The 25,000-nt window shown below is 38.6% G+C and overlaps 1 protein-coding gene across 3 annotated transcripts in view; it reads right to left on the reverse strand.

The window, feature by feature from the left end:
- LOC144968011 (2-oxoisovalerate dehydrogenase subunit beta, mitochondrial-like) overlaps positions 1–25,000 on the reverse strand; it is a 138,499-nt gene that overhangs the window by 13,510 nt on the left and 99,989 nt on the right. The window contains exons 9-11 of one of the 3 annotated variants that reach the window (XM_078905932.1): positions 12,520–12,668; positions 12,017–12,054; positions 7,540–7,599 (exon numbers count right to left, since the gene is read on the reverse strand). In XM_078905932.1, the coding sequence (XP_078762058.1) occupies positions 12,528–12,668 (141 nt within the window). In that variant the 3' untranslated portion in view covers positions 7,540–7,599; positions 12,017–12,054; positions 12,520–12,527. Of the gene's footprint in view, positions 1–7,539; positions 7,600–8,573; positions 12,055–12,519; positions 12,669–25,000 lie in introns of those variants that run through there. The other 2 variants (XM_078905933.1, XM_078905931.1) reach the window with 2 other exon arrangements.

Here is a 25,000-nt window from a genome sequence, read left to right on the forward strand (position 1 = left end):
TATAATATGGTCTCGTGGTATGACACTCGTTTTCTGATCGGAAGGTCCTGGGTTTGAGCTTCGCTCGGCGCAGTTGAGTCCTAGGAAAAGGCTCTTTACTCGCATTCTCTCACCGTACGGAGGTGTGAAATGAGTACCTGGCCGTTAACAGCTGTGTCGTTGTTCGAAAAATTGTAATATCGTCTAACAGGCGGCATGTCCCGTCCTACATGTTAAATGTTGCTCTTGACCAGGGACCACTTGTAAAGCGCTTTGAGTACATTTAGTGGATATTGCGCAATATAAAGCTCAATTATGATGATGATGATGATGATGATGAATTTCGTTCAAGTTCTTCTTTCCCCCATCAATCATCTCGCTACAACAGCAAACCTGACCTTACAATTACAAAAAGAACTTGAGTCTCGAGCCTTTGTCATAGCGTAGTATAGTATAAACTAAACGTACTCAAAGCGCTTTACAAGGGGTCCCTAGCGAACAGCAACACTTAACATGTAGGAGGACAAAGACACGACGCCTGTAAGGCGATATTACAATTTTTTCTAGAGACAACACTGTTAACGGCCAGGTAGTAATTTTAGACCGGAGTACAGTGAGAGTAAAGAGCCTTTTCTGGGGACTCAACTATGCGCCGCTAAAAGCGGAACACGAACCTGGACCTTCCAGTCCAAAGGCCAGTGTCATATCACAAAACCACATGGCCCCACAAATTATTATTCTTTTCCCCATCATATAATATTAGGCTACGACACTCCCAACCTTCCTATTGAACCTTGACATCAATAACAGGGATGCGTCTCAGGACCCATTGGCTTCAATTGAAGCATGGATGGATTCATTCACTATTACTGCTCTCATCATGAAAAAGATATGAGTAAAATCCAACCCGGTTGTAAAAGGTTAAATAGAGAGGTGAAGTCACGAAAGAAATGAGTTTCACGACAGAGTTTACATTTTAATCTCACGAAAAGGTTTTCAATTCCTCCGCCATTTAAAAGATGCACCAAATCACCTGTGATCCATTGTTTCGACGTCAAACTTTACCAGACTGCCCTTGGGGTGTATCGCCCCCCCCCCCCCCCCCCCCCTCCCCAACCCCGTTATTTTTGTTTTAAATTTGCCCATTAACCTTTCAGAACCGGTATTCGATCCTAACATTTTCAGCATTGAAATCTCAGTCACATCGCTAATGGTGCTCTCTACTCGTGAAAACGGTAAAGTCTGAGGTTTGTTTTGTTTGTTTGTTGGCTAGGGCTATTGGTCAGTACTGACCCCCAGACGCTAGTACCTGCGTGTCAGTGCTGACGAACAGGCGCCAGCGCCTGGGGGTCAGCACTGACCAATAACCTGGTGGTGTGACAGCGTAAAGGGGAGCATGTTTTCACGGAAGACTGCTGCCTCGCTCGGTTGGGAGCGTGATGTTCGTCAGGTCACACCGAACCGTCAGCCAGTTACTAGGCGAAATAAATTTAACAAATGTGACAAAACCAAAATTGGGACATGGAATGTCAGGACCTGTGCCCAAAAAGGAAAACTAAACAACATTCTAAAAGAAATGAAACGGCTCCAAATAAATATTCTTGGCCTGGCAGAGATGAGATGGAAAGAGCAGGGAACCATGTCAAAACAAGAAAACAACACGACATATAAGATCATATGGAGTGGTGGAACCTCTTTCCAAAAAGGAGTAGGGATGATCTTAGACCAAAAATCAACCAAATTTTACAAAGGGCACGTAGCAATCTCAGACAGAGTTTTGCTGGTTAAGCTAAGAGGACCTGTAGTTGACACCAATACTATTCAAGTTTATGCACCAACAGAAGAGGCGACAGATGCAGATATGACAGAGTTTTACCATTCACTAGACAAAGCAAAACGAATGTGTAAATCACAAGAAGTCCTTATGGTAATGGGGGACCTAAATGCTAAGATTGGCAGAGGCAGAGATGGTGACATAATCGGACCACATGGACTCGGAGACAGAAATGAACGAGGAAACATCTGGGCAGATTGGTGTAGAACAAATAAATTAATGATTTCAAACACCTGGTTTCAACAACACCCAAGAAAAACCTGGACATGGCAATCACCAGGGGACAGAGCAAGGAACCAGATAGACTTTATAGCAGTATCATCAAGATTCAGAAATGGCATATTAAATTGCAAAACCTACCCAGGCGCCGATGTAGACAGTGACCATGCCCCAGTTGTTTGTACAGTAAGGATAAAGTTTAAAGCTATTCAGAGAACAGCTGGTAGAATAAAGAGGGATTACAGGTTATGCAAAGACAATGGCATACAAACAAAAATGAGAGAAGAATTTGAAAATGCACTCATGATACAAAGCCAAAGTGAACCTGATAACGAAAAATGTGAAAAACAATTTGATATATTCCAAAAGTGTGTCAAAGCAACTGCAGAAAAACATTTACCAATAGCTCAAATAAACAGCAAAAAGGAATGGATGACAAATGAAATTCTAAACCTATTTGAAGAAAGACGAAAATGCAACAGAGGGTCTGCAGAATACCAAACATTGAACAACCACATTAAATCCAAATGCATCGAGGCACACGAGAACTATCTAGACTGGAAATGCTGCGAAATCGAAAGAGAATACAAACCCAACCCCCAACAAGCTCACCAAAGAATAAAAGAACTATCAGGGAAAAGGAAAAGCAAAGCAGCAGGAAGTTGTATCCAAAACAAACAAGGGGATCTGCTATTTGAAGAACAACATATAGAAAGCCGATGGGTAGAATACATAGGCGAACTGTACAATGATCCAAATAGAAATGAACCACCACTGAAATTCAAAGAACCATTAAGCGGTCCAAACATCACCAAAAGTGAAATTGAACATGCCATGGAACGAATGAGGGATGGTAAAGCAACAGGCCCTGATGAAATATCTGTAGAGGTATTAAAAAGCCTAGGAGATCTAGCAATTGATGAACTTCACATATTATTCAACAATATATACAATACTGGGAAAATTCCAGAAGATCTCTGTAACTCTATTTTCATAGCAATACCAAAGAAAGCAGGTGCAGTCAGATGCGAAAATTTTAGAACTATAAGTTTAATAAGCCACATCAACAAAATACTGTTGCGTATAATTATCAACAGGCTAAGGAATAAGATTAACCCCGAAATCGCAGAAGAACAATATGGATTCCAACCTGACAGAGGGACAAGGAACGCAATATACCTCCTCCGTGTTTTAAGTGAAAGAGCTATACAGGTTCAGACCCCACTATACCTCTGTTTTGTCGACTACAAAAAAGCTTTTGATAGAGTACGCCACGAAGAAATACTAAAACAACTGCACTCCATTGGCGCTGATGAGAAAGACCTCAGACTCATGCAAACATTATACTACACCCAGCAGGCATCTATCAAAATCGGAAACTCTACAGGAAATTCCATTCCTATTAAGAAAGGAGTCCGTCAAGGGTGTGTTGCCTCACCAGATCTGTTTAATCTATACCAAGAAACAATCATGAGGGGCATAAATAATATGGAGGGAATAAAAGTGGGAGGTCACAACATAAATAATATAAGATACGCAGACGATACGGTACTCATTGCAACATCAGAAATCCAACTTCAAAAGATTGTTGACAAAGTGGTAGTAGATAGTGAAGCCAAGGGAATGGAAGTGAATATCACCAAAACGGAATGCATGGTAATACAGAAAAACCCCGAAAACAACAACACCTGCAATATAACGATTCACGGCGAGCAACTTACCAACGTAGAAAGTTTTAAGTACCTAGGTTCAATAGTGACAACAGATGGAAGATGTAACCGAGACATACGAGCAAGAATAACTCAAGCCAAACAGGCCTTCATGGACCTGGGAAACATTTTGAAAAACAAACAGATGTTGTTCGGGATTAGATTCCGAGTCTTGAAGTGCTACGTGTGGCCAGTCTTGTTATACGGATGCGAAAGCTGGACTACAAATGCAGAAACACAAAAGAACATTGAAGCTTTTGAAATGTGGTGCTTGAGAAGGATGCAGAGAATATCGTATACTGCACACAAAACGAACGAAGAAGTGCTAAAACAAACATACCAACAAAGGAAACTAATGCCCTTAATAGTGGATCGACAACTATCCTTTTTCGGACACATAGTAAGGAAAGATAAGAAGGAATACCTGGCAACTTGTGGAAAAATACCTGGTAAACGCGCCCGGGGGAGACAAAGAAAAACACTCATAGACCAACTGAAGGGCTTCACCAACCTAACAATCCAAGAGCTGTTTGAAAAAGCAAGAGACAGGGAGGAATGGAGAGAGATAATTCATGCAGTATCCGAAGCCTGGACCAGGCATGGAACCTAGAAGAAGATTGGTCAGTATTGAACAACAGGTGCCGCTGCCCACAGACAGCCTCTCTTCGGTCTGTGCCACCGCCCGCCATTAATCAGCACTGACGAACATCGGGCCTGTTCGTCAGTGCAGACAAGACCTCTTCGCACTCATTTGTCACTTCCTAAAGTTAAAAAAAAACAAAAAACAATTAAAATCCCAGGCTTTCAAGGTCAACTTATCCGATGACACTAAGCAACACTTGGTCACTTAGATAAATTTGATGTCTAACGCGTTAGATCGTGGCCTTCGTAAAGTTATGGCCTGATACTTACCAAAAAATGACCTCAAAATACCAGTCTTTTGCCACAAAAGAAAACAAATCGTGAGTCGTATTCAGTAGTTCAACCAACGAAATAACTTGTTTAACTTGAGCTCTACTAACAACTCACTAACCGGTGCACTGCCGGTCCTTTTGGATTTCAGTATCAGGCTATAACATAACGATGGCTACGGTTAGATGCCGTTGGGGCAACGATATGACTGTCGTTGTTTCAAGCCACCATACGATTCTTTTTTATTTTATGTTGTCTTTGTGTGTATGTGTTTTTGTTTTCTTTTTTTTTCGTATATTTTCCTTATTGCTTAAATTAAAGAAAAATAGAGGAAACGTGTTATAATATAATATTTCTTGTTACGATTCTTTTATTGTCCATTGTCCATTCTATTGATGAGGTTTTTTAAAAAATGTATTTGTTTTGTTTTTGTTTTTTGTCATGCAAAAAAAAAAAAATAATAATAATAACGGAAAGGAGGAGAAACCTGATAACGAATAGATAATTCCATTTTTTTTTGGGGGGGGGGGGGCAGCGTGGCTCAGCGCTACGGTCTTTGCTTCGTACCATGGCGTACTAAAAGAGTATTATTGTAGGGCTATGCTTCGTACCCGAAAGGTACCGAGTTCGATTGCTTCTTTCTTTATAAAAAGAACATTACTTTCCTCCTCATGCCTTTTGATGGCATCAGTTAAAGCCTTCAAGGAGGCAAATTTGTTGCCGACAGCGAGTTCCATAATTTGTAGCTTTCTCCTGTCTCAGTGAGATGCGAGCAAGCCGAATTTCAAATGACGGAATGAAAAAAGACGAGACAATGAAAGATAGTGTCGAGCGGAAGTCTCGATGATACCTCAAGTCATCGGCCACCAACACTCAAAACTTCCCGAACTCGATGACCAAGGAAAAGTCGGGAATTCCCGAGAATTAGCACTTCAACTGAGCTTTGGATGGCTTTTTTGTATTAAAACTTAAAATACATTAAATAAATTCACTTTGTATAATAATAAAACATTGATACCTATAACCATTTTGATCTATTTACGACGTTTGTGTTTTGTTAGCTGTTTAAAATATGATATAACGTCAATACCCAATACCAATGACTAGGTATTGAATGAAAGCACCGATGACTAGAGCGATTCTCGAGACTTTTTTGAGTCTCGAGACTCAAAAAAGCATCGAGACGCAAAAAAGTCTCGAGCTTCGCTGGAATCATCGCCGACGAGAGAGGGGTGAACAATGCAGATAGTACACATTGTTAGTAACGCGTGCGTCGCTCGCGCAGTATAGTCTCGAGACTCGGGACTCGGGACTCAATACGAGAAGCATCGACGACCAAGATTCTCGAGACGAGAAAAGCATCGAGAACTAAGTGGAGGTCGGGAAGTTCTCAGTCGTCGATGACCTGACTTCTCAAAACCTAAAGCATCGTTGACCTTTTGGTGACCCGGATGCCCTCCCCTAATGAAAGAGCTTCACTTTCAGTTCTGGCGTCACGCAACAGTGAGCATGCGCGTTGGAGGAACCGAAATATAAGGTTGCCAGTTTGGCGTTTCAACATCAAATTTGGTATTTTTCTCAGGACTGACAATATCATTTAATTAATTGATAAATTTATTAAACAAATCTCACGTAAACCGATAAAAAAAAGGTTAAACCAAGGGACTTTCTTGCGACTAGTATGGGACAGGAAATGCGGATTTTTTTGTCGTAGAACAAGTTATTTCAAAAAATGGCATTTTTCCATAATTTTGGCACCGTCAGTACCTACAGGCGCCAGAACTGACCAATAGATACCAGTACCTATTAGTCAGTGCTGACCCTCAGACGCTGGTGCCTGTTCGTCAGTACTGACCCCCAGATGCTAGCGTCTGGGGGTCAGTACTGACGAATAGTCACTCCGTTGTTTGTTTTTAAGAGTTTTACGGCGCTTGCAATACATTAAGGCCATATTAGCGCCAGTAAAAAGGAAGACAATGGGATAACACAAAGTCCTAGAATTACAATTAAAGCACACAAGAAAAGGTAAGACAAAGGGGAATTGGTTCAAATAGGAAACATGTAGATTCCAAGAACACACTTTCAAAGTATTTCGTTTGAGATCACCTAAAAGTCTCATCCAGACACAAGCACAGATCTCCACTAAGAGGAAAACGTTCAAATGTTTACAAATCATATATAATATGTAAACAAAACATAACACAGTATATATCAAATAGATGATTTACAAGGAAAAAATATCATCTCCCAAAACTAACTATACATTTGACTGTTTTCCTCTCTGCCAGGGCATCCGGCCAGGGCCAGGACAAAACCAAGTAATCTCATTCCAAGACAAAGACAGAAACCAAGTTGGAAAACAGATATAGGGGGATGAAGACAAAATAAGTACCTCCCTGCCCACTATGGTAGGTAAGGAACCCCAACCCAGGAAGTCTGCGGTCACAAGGAAATTATGGAAGAGATTTTGATTCGAAAGAAATTCAGTCTGCTCTGAGATATAATAAGTTTTTTTTAAAATTAGACCGCTGTTCTGTTGCTTTGTTGATGTTTTTATTTTCTTTGCGTTTGTTTTTTGTTTTGTTTTTGTATTATATTTTTTTTTATTTTGTTGCGTATTTTGGGGGGTTTTTAGTTTGTGTTTTTGTTTGTTGTTTTTGTTTGTTTGTTTGTTTGTGTTTTGTTTTTGTTTTGTTTTTGGTTTTTTGTTGTTAATGTAGTTGGGGGTTTAAGTTGCAACGGGGCATTTCCAAACACCGAACAATCTCAATGAGACTATTGGAAAACCTAAATAATTTACCGAAACATAGTTTGACATTTGTCAGACGTTATTAAGAGTAAAGGATTTTTTTTTTTTTAAAAGGAGAAGAAAGAAAACAGAATACAAACTGGATTTCGTTCGTTTAATAATGTTGACAAGTTCAATTCTCTGATGCACACACAAAGCTGGAAAATGCAAAATGAACAAAAATACATAAGAGTGAAAAAGAAACAACACAGAAACGTCTGAAAAATCATAAGTGAAAAAAATCAAATCAAATCTTGAGCAAAATCTTCCCCAGCCTCTCTCTATCCCCCCTCCCCCCCTCTCTCTCTCTCTCTCTCTCTCTCTCTCTCTCTCTCTCTCTCTCTCTCTCTCTCCTTCTCTCTCTCCTCTCTCTCCTCTTTATCTCTCTCTCCCTTTCTTCCTTCTCTCTCTCTCCTCTCTCTCCCTCCTCTCTCTTCTCTCTCTCTCTCTCTCTCTCTCTCTCTCCTCTCTCTCTCTCTCTCTCCCTCTCTCTCTCTCTCTCTCTCTCTCTCTCTCTCTCTCTCTCTCTCTCTCTCTCTCTCTCTCTCTCTCTCTCTCCTTCATTCTATACACAAAAATACACCTGCTGCTACATTAAATATTTCAGTCACCGTTTATTAATTAGAAGAGAAAAATCCTCAAAATTACAAAAATAATAAAAGACCGACTAAAATACAAACAAACAAACATACAAAATAACCAAACAAATAAAAACAAAACTGTTACTCGCTTAAAAACTGAGATTCGGATATAAATCAAATCTTCCTGAGGATAATTTTTCTTATGGATTAGAATGGCACGGATTATCCATGTACAAGTAGCAACTTCAACATTCCACTATCAATAATCAATAATATAATCATTAATTTTACAATCAGCTATAATAAATAGTTGACATATAATCAGAATAGATAATGGTAACAAAAGTTAAAGATAAAATTTTGAAAAAAAAAAAGTATGAATGAAACAGTGTCAGTCAAAGCAGAGAGAAAAATGCAAGGGGGGAAAACAAACATCCCCAAAAATCCGCCTGTCTGGACCGTCGAAGCATCTGATATTTTGGTAATGGTTTTATTTTCTCTCTCTCTCTCTCTCTTTTTTTTTTTTTTTTTTTTTGAGGGGGTGGGGCGTTATTGTTCTGCTTTGTCTAGCACTGTTTCATACACATATTTTTCAAATCTTTATCTTAGACGTGACCGCGTGGTTCAGCAGTAACGGTATTTGCTTCGTACCCGAAAGGTACTGAGTCCAATCACCAGCCGCTGCGCTGTGTGGCCTTCTGCAAGTCACCTCGCCCTAGCTCAATTTGCTGCGCTGCACTGCGGCTGACGCCTGGGTCATTCCAGTCTTCCCTTGGAATAGACCCTAGAGACAAATTTCCCCTATATGATTAATAAAGGGAATTCTATTCTATTTATATATTTATTTATTTATATCAGTGCCTGCTCCTTAATTTATCACTTTCATGTCTTCAAGGTAAAAGCTAACAATGCATGATGATATCCCAAAATGAAAAAGTCCATTCATAGTACAACGTGATTTATCAATGTCTTATTGCATTTATCCACGTCAAGAACATCATGCGAAATGGTCCGACACGTCCTCACTCACACAGTACGCATAGATATCTCATCATCTTGTTGCCTCTTATGAAAACCTTCACAAGTACATCCATCAATATTAATATGGAATAAATTATACTATCACCAAACTGAAACACTAACACACACACACACACACACACATACACACACACACATATATATACACACACAACGATGCACTAATAAATATAATTAAAGAAATTTATATTATCACAACATTTCCATAAAACAACGAAATATGACAAGAACTTAATTTGATATCTTACACGAACATGTCTTACTCTTAGTCATGAAAATAATTAAAACTATCTCTAGCCATCACACCAACGATTGTAACCATTTGTTTGTTTGTTTTTAATGGTTTTACGGCGCTTGCAATACATGTAGGTGATATCAGCACCAGTAAAACGAAGAAAATGGAATAGTCAAAATATTCTAAATGTACAATCAAAGCACCCGAGAAAAAGTAAGACAAATGGGAAAAGGTTCGAATAGGGAATAGATATAGATTCCAAGAGCATACCATCAATGTACTTAGTTTGAGATCACCTACAAGTCTCATCCAGACACCAGTGCAGGATCCCACTAAGAGGAACACACTCAAATGTTTACAGAATACATAACTAATAATACATAGAGAGATGATTTACAAGGAAAAAAATATCATTTCCCAAAACCATAACAATACATGTGACTGTTTCCCTCCCAGCCAGGGACGCCGGTTAGGGCTAGGACAAAACTAAGTATTCCCATTCCAAGACAAAGACAGAAAGCAACTCCGAAAACAGATACATGGGATAGAAGACACCGTGTGACCTTCTGCCCACCATGGGAGGTGAAAGACCCCACCCAGCAGTTGTAACGGATCTGCCCTACAAAACATAAACGCCATAAAATGCCCGAACAGTGTTAGTATCTGTATTATTGATGGGGTGATCATATAACAATTCAGATAATTATTTTCATGATTCCGGCTAAAACCGTCTGTGTTCCGAAAGAGATCTTTTATCTCAAATATGTGACCAACCGTCTAGAAAAAAAAGGGGGAGGGGGGGGGGGGCGTGGCTCAGCAGTACGGTCTTTGCTTCGTATCCACAAGGTACTGAGTTCGACTACTCGCCTCGTTGTCTGGCCTTGAGCAAGTTACCTTGCCCTAGCTCACTTTGTGGCGCTGCTCTGTGGCTGACGCCTGGGTTATTCCAGTCTTCCTTTGGAAAAGACCCTAAAGACAAATTTCCCCTTGGGGTTGAATAAAGGGAATTTTATTTTATTTATATAATTACGTGACAGCTAATACAAAAAGACAGACCGCAGACCTGGCACATCCACCAAACATAAGATATGTAAATCATATTTTCATTGAAATACCCGAATTCAAGAAGAAAAAAATATCTGTATTGATCAAAGAGTTTCCTCTCCTTTAATTTTTTTAAAATAGAATTGTCAACTTTGATACAATGTGAATGATCGTCTCAGAGCGTTATAGTATCGAGGATGAGCCTGATGTATACAACTGAATATTAAGCTATACTAAACATAAATTGAGTAAAAATATGTGCCTTCCTCTTGGACAGTATATATATATATATAAAGAAAATCCAACTTTCGCCAAGTGTGGCTAAAAAAATCTGCATATACCGATTAAATCTGTATAACTGGTAGACTGGTGATGCTAAAGGAGAGTGACATCTGGCTAAACGTCTTCGAAGCAAGAGTGTATTCGATTAACTGAGCATGGACAGGGGCCACGCCTACAAGATTATTATAATGCACTATGAAAACCTGGTAAACTTTTCGTTGCAAACATGGTAGGACGATAATTATACTACAATAGTATGTATGCCAAAGTTTTTTTCCCTTCTAGAAAATTTCTCTGAAATTACAGTACATTTCGCCCACAATCTTAAGGGGGGAAACCATCTGGCATGTGCAACAAAATTTACAGTCATAACAAGCAAATGTTACCCGATTTCGTCGTCACAAAATGACAAAAAGTGATAATTATTAAAGGGTTTAACCAAAACCCGATTCTTACTTCTACGAATGATTTGAAAAACTACGAATTTGTACCTCGAGCTGTAGTATTATTAAAAATTCAATGAAAATATTTAAACGGATGTGTTGAGCCAGATCACATACTATAATATTCTTCCTCGTTATTCAGGACTTAAAATTAAACTCTATAGATAGAACGAAGATGACGTCCCTCAGGTCTTTGTTATTTGTTTTTTGCCATCCATGTTTACGAGTAATTCTCACTAAACTGTATTAACCAGACTGTAAACATTTAAGGTTACACAAAGTTTTGTGCGTTGGTCCGTTTTACTTCCGGATGGCAATGTCGAGAGTTTCTTAGCCAAGCGCACACTATCTAAAGGTGGAAAATTGTCAATCAATAAATAAAGTTTTTTATAGAGACGAACTACAGCCCCCCCGCCCCCCCCCCCCTCCATGAGAACTAAAACTGAGAATTTTTTTAAAAATCAGTTACGCAATTATGGTTAATCTGAAATGATTATGACGGAAACGAGACTATGTGAAGCTATAATTCCCATGACTCCTTGCATACAAATCTACAAAATAGACAAAACGTTTCATTTGCATCTTAACGTTTTGGTATCAAAATATTCAACTTCATCATATTTTCAAATCTTATCTACATATCAATGATATAAACTACCACATTGCCAGTGAAGCAAAATGGCCGCTGTCTAAGTGTGAATATTTACAGCTCCACTAAATGTTACAGTGAATGACATAATCAGTCGGATGGTGAAAAGGTTTGAACTGAGATATTGCCAAGTTTAGTTAGAAGGTCAGTTTTTATCCAAAATGAGTTCCTTGTCATAAATGATTAAATCAACCTTTTTTGTACATCTTTGGGAAATATCAAAACTTAATTTCACTTCAAATATTTTTTACAGCGAGTCAAATTGAAAAAGTATGAAATTTGAGAAAAGTTGATGGATACCTTTCCTATACATCTGACCATAACTTCATGAAAAATCACCCGATTTACTTCAAATAAAGATTAAAATGTTCAGGTGAGCAAAGGTGAGCATATTCATTCAGAAAATGCAAAAAAAATATATATCCAAAATTTTCACCTTCCGACTGATTATGTCATCAACTGACACAAATATCAACAATAAGAGACGACTTGATATTGGAGTTTGGTGACATTTTGAGGTAATATATATTTCATTATTAAAGATGGTCCTTTCAGTTCGTTCGTTCGTCCGCCCCCCCCGCCCCCCCCCCCCCCCCCCCCCCCCCCCCCCCCAACATCTGGCGACTAATCCATAAAGGATCAGTATCCCATATAAAATAATCGTAGGTCTCTGAGTGTGTCAAAACAAACACATTATATGTTACACTCCACAAAAATCTAAAACCATCGATTAAAACAATATCAGTTATTTGGGGTACTAATCCGGTATGTAGAAGTCTTCGATACCAGAGTTTAAATTATGGCCATCACTTTAGTAGCTGACGAGTTTCCTGACCGCTTCCAAGCACCTCCATTTGTCCGGGAGGTAAAAGGGCTCGAAGACGTGGGGGAACGGCGTGTCGTGTCCACATACACGGGCAATGGGGGCCTCAAGGTGGAGGAAGCATTCGTCCTGTGGATGGACAGATGGGATGGATCAATGAATTAATTGATTGATTGGGTGGACGGATATATGGATGGGATGGACGGATGGATTGATGGATGGGATGGATGGATTGATGGATGGGTTGCTGGATGGATGGATGGGTTGCTGGGTGGATTGATGGATGGGATGGATGGATGGATGGATTGATGGATGGGATGGATGGATTGATTAATGGAGAATGGATGGATGGGATGGATGGATGGATGAATGGATGAATGAATGGATGGATTGATGGATAGATGGGATGGATGGATGGATTGATGGATGAGATGGATGAATGAATGGGATGGATGGATTGATAGATGGATGAGATGGATGGATTGATGAATGGATTGATGGATGGATGGGATGGATGGATTGATGGATGGATGAGATGGATGGATTGATGGATGGATTGATGGATGGATTGATGGATGGAAGAGATGGATGGATGGATGAATGGATGAATGGATGGATGGATAGATGGGATGGATGGATTGATGGATGGATTGATAGATGGATGGGATAGATGGATTGATGGATGGGATGGATGGATGAATGGATTGATGGATGGGTTGTTGGATTGATACACTGATAATTTGATGGATTATTCAATTGACTGATTCTTCGATTAATTTATAAATTATGGGGAAAAAAACATTTTATGAAATAATAAAACTGAATATGTAATGTGAAAATGGACATTAAAAACTACTGTTATCCTTTGGACGTTAAGCAAGTCTATAGCTTAGTACTTTCTGCCAGCCCTACAAGGGATTATTTATTTCTATTTTACGTTTCCTTTACTTTCTAAATATTAACCAACTACCAAATGAGACATTTTTATCTTTCATTCATTTAAAGGCAGAAAAGGTTAATAAGTATAAAATGAAGAATAAACTTTGATCATTGTAATTAAATTTTTTAAACATCTTTTTTCAAACCAGCCTTTTCGACTTATTGCGGAAATCAAGCTCTAAGTTACGATAATTTTTTACCAATTCAATCTAATGTATTTGGTGTTTTGTTTTTTTTTTCGATAATGTACATCATCTGATTTAGACATCACAGGAAATTAAACGCCGAATTCTCTGATGCTAGTTTGGCAAGCGGTTCCTTGATTCCCAGTAGTGTTGTCAATTGGGAAGAAAGTCGTGACGTCACCCCTTAACAAGAAATGAAGTGAGTAGGAAAGTACCAGAAGACAATAACAGAGAATAAAAAATTCGCGGCGGCGATGGGAGCTCGAACCCGCGACCTTACTGGTACGACAACTCCGCCTGGCCGGGGAGATCGTGACTCTACCGTATGAGCTATCCACGACCCCCCCCCCCCCCCCCCCCCCCCAGGTCACGATCTCCCCGGCCAGGCGGACTTGTCGTACCTGTAAGGTCGCGGGTTCGAGCACCGAAGTTTTTATTCTCTGTTGTCTTCTGGTACTTTCCCACTCACTTCATTTCTTGTTATTATCAACATAAATGCCTGCTTCACTCACTTTTCTGAATTAAAAAGACGTCACCCCTTCTATCTACTTTTCTGGTTTCTAAATCCTTGGAAGTTTAAATGAAACCAGTCCTTTGGAGGACTAATAATGAGTAGGTTACATAATATTGAAACATAAGGTGGCACAACTATTTTAGTAGCAGGATGTATAGGCAGATTCTAAGAATAGCGGGACGTAAAGGAGCGAGGATGGAGGACCTGTATTGAAGACCAGTATATTATATTTAGACTAGAAAATAAAACACCACCACTCTGAAACCAGAAGATCAATTACATGAGGTATGCATTCAGTCCTCCGGAAGAGTAGTTTTACACTTCCAATGAAATAGGAACCTGTTTTTTGACATCACACTTATTTTCTTCCCTATCACTGTTATCATATCATTCCATCGCTCTCCATAAATAGTAACGCGTAATCATATCATGTTTACAATAATAATTTGTGAAGTCAGATTATAAATTTCGCTAAAAATCAGATTCTTTAAAATGAATCATCATTTATAAGTTTTTGAAGATACCTTTTATTCAAAGATGACGAAATTGGAATCCATTGAGGGGTAGAATAAATGATTTCTTACGCTCTTGCGTTTTGAAATTCGAACTTTGTTCCCAACTTTGTTCCCAACGCGCAATCGCAAACTCGTGCAAGCGTTGGGAACACGCCCGGAATTTTTTTTAAAAACCAAGAGTGTTAGAATCGTATATTATTTCACAGTCTATCGCGGATATTGATATCGTTTTAAGTACTACGTGTTGACACAAATTATAATAGTGACGATAACAACGTGGTGGAAGAATATGATTAATTCTGTTAAAATTCTACGTCGTTTATTTAGCTCCAATCAATGAGAGGCGGTGGAGTGGTGAGTGGGTGAGTGGGCGGGGTGAGAGTAGGTGGCTGAAGGTCATCTCTAATACTGTAATCAATGTAATGACTTCACATTTCAAGAATTAGACCTAGATACTCTGGGGAAAAAAATACGTATTTAAAATTTTGGCCAGAAAACTCGTCCTTCATTTATCCATTGATTAAAATTACTCTCGTCGTGGTAAAAACTCTTAAACCTGGGACTTCGTGAAGTCCCAGGTTTGAGAGTTTTCACCGAGAAGAGGGTCATTTTAATCGATCGATATATATGATGGACGAATTTTCTGGCCAAAATTTTTAATACCTGTGTGTTTTTTGTTTTTGGTTTTTTTTCCCAGAGTGTGGTGTACGCAGGGTTCGTTCACCTGTTACTGGCATTAACATTATTGTCACTTAACTCTAATATCAATAATTACGTCTATCAAATATCAGTTGACGAAAAGGGAAGTCACACATACACACACAAACACACACACACACACACTCACACACACACTCACACACAGCCGCATATATATATATATATATATATATATATATATATATATATATATATATATATTATATATATAGAGAGCAAAGACCAAGGTCCGCACAGTCCTCTTAAGGGAAATGCTATTTGCAGATGATGCAGCTCTATGCGCGCATACCGAGGAAGACCTTCAGCGGCTGATGGACAGGTTTTCCCACGCATGCAGGGAATTCGGGCTGACGGTCAGCATCAAGAAAACAAATGTAATGTGTCAGGATGTCCCCTCTATACCAGCAATTTATATTGACAACGAGGAGCTAGAAGTCACTGATCACTTCACATACCTGGGCACAACCATCACCACCTCTCACTTGATGCAGAATTAGACAAGCGCATCGCCAAAGCTGCCGCTGTCATGGCACAACTGAGCAAGAGAGTGTGGACCAACAACCAACTCACTTTGAACACCAAACTCAGAGTATACTCGGCATGTGTACTCAGTAGCCTACTTTATGGCAGTGAATCCTGGACAACATATGCCAGACAGGAGAACCGCCTGGAAAACTTCCACATTCGCTGTCTACGACGAATTCTCGGCATCAGGTGGCAGGACAGACTCACTAACAATGCAGTGCTAGAAAGAGCGAACTCCCTCAGTATGCATCTCATGCTCTGCCAGCGACGTTTGCGATGGCTTGGTCACGTTCACAGGATGGACGATGGACGCATACCCAAAGACATGTACGGTGAACTAGCTTCTGGACGGCGACCAACTGGCCGTCCAGCTCTGCGCTTCTACCTCTATGATGTCTGCAAACGAGACATGAAATTGACAGGCATCAACTCAAACACCTGGGAGTCACTTGCTGACGACCGCAGCGGCTGGAGATATGCGGTGATGGAGGGAGTGAAGAGGGGTGAGGAGAGGAGAAAGATGAAGTTTGAGAAGAGGAGAGCAAGGAGGAAAGAGAGGCAGCATATCCAAATACCAAACACACAGTCAAACTACGTGTGCAACAACTGCGGTAGAGACTGCCATGCAAGGATTGGTCTGCTGAGTCACACCCGTCGTTGCTCTCAACAAGACTGATGAGACTAAAGCCATACAGGGCGCAAACCATCGTCTCTTGATACGGAAGGATGCCTACTATATATATATATATATATATATATATATATATATATATATATATATATATATATATATATATGTATGTATATATATATATATATATATATTGATGCTATGCGTTTGGGTAAAATACTCACAAATCCGCCAGCCGGATATAACATACCAACACACCAACTGAAACGTTTCTAGTCGGATTGATATAAAGGAGTGAGAGAGAGAGAGAGAGAGAGAGAGAGAGAGAGAGAGAGAGAGAGAGAGAGAGAGAGAGAGAGAGAGAGAGAGAGAGGGAGGAGAGAGAGAGAGAGAGAGAGAGAGAGAGAGAGAGAGAGAGAGAGAGGGGGGGGGAGGCAAAGGACGTTGAGAGAAGACTATAATATCGTATCCTACAATATTGGGTTTGTTTACTGTATGTGCATGTGCATGAAATATGTTATAACAAAAACCGCTGTCATCAAATGATTTCCCAGGGGTCTGTCTGGCCTGACTCGGGGACCCCAAACATCAATAATGCTGTTCGATAACTGACAGGCGTGCCCGTGTAAACCGCCAACATTATGAATTATAACGATCGTAACGTCGGATAAAATCACCCTCTCTCACTCCACACACACACACACACACACACACACACACACACACACACATATATATAGATAGATAGATAGATAGATAGATACATACATACATACATACATACATACATACATACATACATACATACATACATACATACATACATACATACATACATACATACATACATACATACATACATACATACATACATACATACATACATACATACATGCATACACACTCGAACATATACACACATTTTTACACTTATATATAAAATATATAAATATATACACATACTTACAAACACACATATACACACATATATGTATGTACAAACACACATACATATACACACACAGTGACAATGACAGATCAGAGACCACAAGATGGAACTTATCCCCTCAGAGTACCTACATTGTCATTCCGACCGGCAAAATGAATCCCCCCCCCCCCCCCTCTCTATTTTACCTCTCCCTCTCTCACAAGTCCTATCTATCTATTCATCTATCTACAGTTCTCTTTCTGAAATACTCACAACATCCGCCGAATATAGTAGTCCTTCGGAGCCTTTATTAGGTCCATGGAGCCGGAGTTTATCCCGGTTTCTATAGCGTTAAACGGACAGTAGTAATTGCTTGCCACCTTTTGGATAGGACGATGGTCTATTGCAAAATACTTTCCGCCAGATCCAACAGACCCAGCTACCCAATCACTGCTGGATGGACGGGGGGGGGGGGGGTCAGAAAAAATCTCGACTGCGCCCGGGATCGAACTTGGTCCCTTTGCGTGTAAAGCTATTGCTATACCAATTGACCTATTGTGACCCCCCCCCCCCCCGGATATAACGTACCAATACAAAAAGTATGTGTGACCTTGAACGTTTATAATCTGATAGAATTTAGTGAGTACTAATCATACAAATGGCTGGCATAAAAAATATAATAAAGCGCTGATTATCTTACTTCAAGTTAATTCCTTCTATAGATAGATCTAAGTTGACGTCACTCGGGTAATTGTTATGGCTTTTTGCCATCCACGTTTATGAGTTATTCTCACTAAACTGTATTTACCAGACTATAAACGTTCAAGGTTCTGTGTGTTGGTCCGTTATACTTCCGGATGGCAATGTTTTGAGCTTCCTATCCAAGTGCATACTATCTATACCTCCAACATCAACACACAAAGACACACACGCAAACACACACACACACACACACACATATATATATTAATATATATATATATATATATATATATATATATATATATATATATATATACTACTCACACGAATATTATGTTGTGATTACTGCCAGATCAGAGAATACCAGTGGGATTCTGCTAAAATTTTTTTTTTTTCAAAAACCCAAGGACGATCCACGCTGCTCTGTCATGTACAGTAGCAAGACTGTGGATTTTGATAAACCAAGCTGTTTTTCCCCATTGTTGGTAAGACATTATAATTAGGGGGGGAAAAACACCATGCACTAATTAATGAGTGGGATGAAAATAATACTAACAACCGCCCCAATCATCATCATCATCATCATCATCATCATCATCATCATCATCACCACCATCATCATCATCATCATCATCATCATCATCATCATCATCATCATCATCATCATCATCATCATCATCATCATCATCATCACCACCACCACCACCACCATCATCATCTTCATCATCATCATCATCGTCATCATCATCATCATCATCATCATCATCATCATCATCATCATCATCATCATCATCATCATCACCATCATCATCATCAACAGCATCATCATTAGAAGTCAAACAGCGAAGCCAATCACTGTAGCGAACCATCTACCAAAGGAAGATAGAAATCAAATGTCAAAGTTCGACAGAGGCAAATTACAGAACATAATTTTTATACTACGATGCTGTTTACATCCAAAAAGCGTTTTGATATTTTTGGCCGAAAAAACTAAACATTTGAACCTGCCAAACAACGTCCGTCTATAAGAAATAGAGAAGACCGAACCGAATGGAGACAGTTGTACAGAGACGAGTTAACGAACACACAAAAAAATGAGCATTTATATAGGGCAATATCCACGAAACGTGCTCAAAGCGCTTTACAATGGGTCCCTGACCAAAAGCAAAACGTAACATAAAGAACGAGACATGACGCCTATAAGGCGATAATACAATATTATTTTTCCGACAGACAATGCTGTTAACAGTCAGGTCTTCATTCACACCTGAGTACGGTGAGAGAATGTGAGTAAAATGTCTTTTTCAAGGACTCAACTATGCACCGAGCGAGGCTCGAACCCAGGACCCTCCGATCCGAAAGCGAGTATCATACCACTAGACCACAGAGTCTCACAAGCCACCATTGATGGTGAGAAAACTATACATAGCATTGCCCTACACAGCCACAAACAAAAAAATTAATATAACAGCTTCATAAAAGATTAAAATACAAAAACGGACCGTTTCGGACTCGAAACCCTTCTTCAGCCAACAACAACAAAAAACATAAAACATAATAGGGTTTTGAGCCCGTTTGGTATATCTTCTTTTTTGAAGTCATGTTATTCATTTTTGTTTATTGCTGTTTACAGTCCACAGCTTCTAGCTGCTTAGTAATTCACTTTAAACTTGTATACAGCCAAAACGCCTTTTGATGTTATGGCTATAAAACTATATTTAGACATGGCTGTTGTATAATACACCAACAGTTAAAACATGTTTTGACCTGATCCGTCAAAACTTTCACAGAATATTTAAACAAAACAACTATTTTTAAACCAACAACTAAAAATTACATGTGAGGTCTTTCACATTCAAACGAATGAACAAAGCGAATCTTCTGCTGACTGCACATTATCGTGCCAGTTAAAAACGACATTCAAATTTTTTTTTTTTTTGAAATCCTTTTTTTTTTTAAAATTATATTCCTTTCTTTTCGTTCTTTTTTTCTCTCCTTTCTTTATAGATAGTATGCGCTTGGCTAGGAAGTTCACAACCTTGCCATCCGGAAGTATAACGTACCAACACGCTAAATCTCTGTGCAACCATAAACTTTTATAGTCTGGTTAATATAGTTTAGTGAGAATTACTCATAAACGTGGATGACAACAAAAAATAACAAATGCCTGAGTGACATCATCTTCGTTCTAACTATATAATATGTAGTTTCATATACAGACAATGACACAAGGGATATTTTTAGATTGTTTCATTATTTCATAGTTAACGGCCGGACAGTGCCGTGTCTAGCTAGTCTTGAAACAAAAATCCAAGCATTGTTGGTAATGGCAAGTGCCTGGATGGGTGACAATGATCGCAACAAAGACTGACCCTTGAGTAAACACATTCAATTCTTGATCGATAGTAATCTTCTGTATTTTAATAGGGATCAAAGAACCTAATCAGCATCCTGGAAAGGAAAGACATTACCGCAGTGACTGAGACATTTTCTACGAAAAAAAATACCAGCCTGTAATTTCATATTTCATTAACTCACTCAACCCTAACACCGACTATATCCGTAGTTTACGTGGGTTAAATTTACTCCATGCCTATTTATTACATTTTTCCGAGACAAATTATATGCGCAGTATCAAAGCTAATGTTTTTAGTTTTTGCATGTTAATGATAGTTGAATAAAACTATCTATGCACATGATCATTTTGAATACATTTTTTTCCAATTTTGAAAAGTAGCAAAAAATCTCTAGGATTGAGTAAGTTAAAGGGGTCAAAACGTGGTTCCCTTGTACACGAGATAAATTTGGGGAATTTTTAAATGCGTAACTTCTTTTTTCTAATATTATAAGATGTGGTAATATACGATTCATTCATATCTTTGTATTTATTAAACGAGTTATTTTTATCGTGTCCAATTGCACGACGAGCTTGCGAGTATGTGGTATTGCACGATAAATATAGAACGAGTTTAATAAATACAAATAAATGAACGAATACGTTTATTCCACTCCTCCATGTGAGATTTTTAGATATTTCGTGACCTGATTGAGTAGTACTTCGATTCGCCATAATTTGTATTTTTCTCCATCTGCTTGAATGACAATTTGACCCAAAAAAGAAAAACGTTAGATTTGTATTCATACGCACCAAAAGATTATTTATAATTGCCAATCAGTTGTTTTTTACACCATATCTCACACCAATAAAATGTGCAAAAATATTTTGCAATCGTTGAATAAATGTTTTTTAAAAAATGAAATACGTGTGTAAAAGACAGCTGTCTGGCAATTAAAAATAATATTTTGGTGCGGATGAATGCGATTCCAACGTTTAAATTTCACACAAACGTCAACCCTGCCGTAACATCGTTTTGAGGCAGAAAGTAACATTCTATGATATTCCATAACGCCATTTTTCAAGGCACTGTCATACGTTTTTCTTTTTTTTTTAATTTTTTTTTTTTTTTTTTGGTTTGTTGGTTTGTTTGTCTTTCTTTGTTTTTGTTTTAGTTTTTCTGTTGGTTTTGTTTGTTTTTGTTTTATTGTTTTGTTTTGTTTTTTTGATTGTTTGTTTGTTTTTGGCTGTCTCCTGGCCTCTAATTTCCCAAGGCATTGTCATAAGTTGTTTTTTTTTTTTGTTTGTTTTGTTTTGTTTGTTTGTTTTTGTATGTTTTTCTTTTAGTTTTTCGGTTGGTTTTGTCTGTTTTTCGTTTGTTTGTTTTTTGTTGTTTTTTTTTTTTGTTTGTTTTGTTTTGTTATAAGATTGATTGTTTGTTTTGGGCCGTCTCCTGACCTCTGTGTTCGAAAAAAAATCAACTCCATATTATCTAATGTTATGAAGAGAAAAGGAAAAGAGTTGACATTTTAAAGTTCATGGTAATGATATCCTCTTTCCAAACTCTCTGTTTTCCATTATCAGCCCTCCTCGTCTTCAAGCCGCTTATCTTTCTTAAAGCGACTATTTGAGCATCCGTTACCTCTTGTCAATAATTTTTACCAAAAAATATAAATTGGAGTAAACAAGACAACACCCATTAAAAATTGAATACGAAGAGGGCGCGGTGAGATTGACGGGACGGGAGGAGGAGGTGAAGAGGAGGGGTGGGATGAGGAAAGTGGGGTTGAGGGACAACGACGAGAAACAGGAGGAGGGAAAAGAGAAAAAGGAGAAGAAAGAGGTGAAGAAGAAGAGGGAGGAGTAGGAGGAGGAAGAGAAGAAGGAGGTTTCATCTACCCCCCAACCCCTCCTTTTTCGCAGGCCAGATGGAACCATATTTCCATTTCATACAGTTCCAGTCGTCTGTTAGGCGTCCTGTTTGTACTAATACTCTTACAATATCGTCACTACCTTTTGTCAGGTACTTACCTGAGTCGAGTAGGGTTATGCGTGTAATGTCGCGGCCAGAATTTAAACGATTACCGTTACTCATACAAACCACTGATCATGCTTAATATTGCTTGACTATTGTGATAAGACGAGCCACTTTAACGCTGATCCACCCATAAGATAGAAAGTCGGGTTAGAGTACAATAGAATCACGCCTTTGACCAAAAATTACTGCCTTCCACTGGAAAAAATCGTATTTAAAAACTTGGCCAGAAAACCCGTCCTTCAATCAATCGATTTAAATTACCCTCATCTTGGAAGAAAACAAACCCAAAAAACTCTCACACCTGGGATTTCGAGAAGTTGGCCCTAATCTTGGCATAAACCCTTAAACGTGGGACTTCGAGAAGTTCGACGTTCCAGGCTTGAGAGTTTTTGCCAAGATGAGGGTCATTTAAACCGGTCGATATTTGAAGGACGGTTTTTCTAGCCAAAATTTTAAATACGAATTTTCTAGGTTAAGGAATTTAACTGGTTAAAGTAATGGTGATTTTCAACAACAACAAAAAAAATTGTAAGAAATTACGGGGTTTACAATTCCAGACAGCTTTCACTTACTGATTTGTTTTAACCAGAGCCAAGGATTTCGATTGTATAATTATTGTTTTTTTTTCCTCAGAAATTAAAAGTAAAACAACGTTTTTATTTTATTTTTCTACATGGTTATCCGGTTTCAAGATGGCTACTACTCCAGACAGATCTAATTCGGTCCTGCCGAGCTAGCTATAGGAAAGTGGTGTTTTGAGAACAGCCAGAGATTAAGGTAGTGGAGAAATAATAGGAGGAAAAAGAGAAGAAAAAAGAAATAAGGAATAATCTACTATTTTTTTTACTATTAAGAAAATACAAGCCGAGGAAAAGGTGGGTGATAGAATAATAGAGTACTAAAATTGGAGTACGGCCTCGGGGATGATTTTAGTAAGACAGACAAGCGGATTAAATACTGAATGATGAAAGGGAGGGGAAGATGGGGAGATAGTGAGACATTGTGTTCGATAGATAGATAGATAGATAGATAGATAGATAGATAGATAGATAGATAGATAGATAGATAGATAGACAGACAGACAGACAGACAGACAGACAGACAGATAGACAGATAGATTGATAGATAGATAGATAGATAGATAGATAGATAGATAGATAGATAGATATATAGATTGATGAGTAGAGATAGCTAGATAGATAGAAAATGTACCATGTAATCAATGATGTCTTAAAGCGACGCATAGCACTAATTGGAAGATCAAAGGTTTAAACCCTGGTCATCAAACTTGTGCTTTTGTGACAGGATCGTATTGGACACTGATAGTTGGAATCCTCTATTCAAACAGAAAAAAAAGAGAAAGAATGGCTATTTTCATAGTCTTTCTTGTCCAAATACCAATCAAAGCTAATGCGTAGGTGTGAAAACTATCTATGCTATTTAGGAGATCGAATAGTGAGAACTCCGTTCGAACAATGAAAAATCCAATTTTAGAAGTATTCTGAATGTCAGGCCAGCCAATGGTAATCAATGCTCGGGTGTGAAAATTGTTCAGCGGATGAGATCAAATTACTGTTGCAGCTGTCATAACGTGGGTTTTTGCATAATATTATTATTTGTAGCAACAGAAAGAGGAGTCCATTTCGCTTCAATTTAGAATGTTAACAGCGTTCATGTCTTACTTATGGGTTATTTCAACGACCCTTGTGACAAAGAACAACAGACATGACCGCACGGTTTAAAGGCCAGTAACTGCATTACTCTTGGGCAACAGGGGGGATAACTATTTTTTGAGGAGTTTTTTGTTAACGAATGTCCAATGATATGAAATAAAATGCAAACTGAGCACCCAGGGTATTATTGCATATGCGGCAACGCGGTCTTTGCTTCGTATCATGGCCGACTAGAGTTACGTCATGCTTCGTATCCTAAAGGTACAGGGTTCGACTAAACACCGCGCTGTGTGGCCTTGAGCAAGTCACCTCGCCCTAGCTCATTTTGGGGCGCTGCACTGCGGCTAACACCCGAGTTATTCCAGTCTTCCCGTGAAATAAACCGTAAGCACAAATTTCCCTATGGGGATAAATAAAAATAATTCATTCATTCATTTATTCATTCATTCATTCATTCGTTTAAAGCTTTTGTAACTTTTCTCCAACTTATGTTGACAACCGTCTTTATTCATTTTCCCCTAATACATTCCTTGCATGTAACACCTGTTGGCATCAAGATTCGGAGAAAAATGAAGGCTTTACAAATGCTCTAGAAACTATCAGGAAGTTGGCAATTATTTTCTTATCTTGTTGAATGTACACATCGACAGAAAAACACCTCTTATTCTGTCAGTCGAAGAAGAAGAAGAAGAAGAAGAAGAAGAAGAAGAAGAAGAAGAAGAAGAAGAAGAAGAAGAAGAAGAAGAAGAAGAAATT

The sequence above is a fragment of the Berghia stephanieae genome, chromosome 3, assembly GCF_034508935.2.
Source record: "Berghia stephanieae isolate SIO BIC M18660-M18661 chromosome 3, UCSD_Bste_1.3, whole genome shotgun sequence".
NCBI lineage: Eukaryota > Metazoa > Mollusca > Gastropoda > Nudibranchia > Aeolidiidae > Berghia > Berghia stephanieae.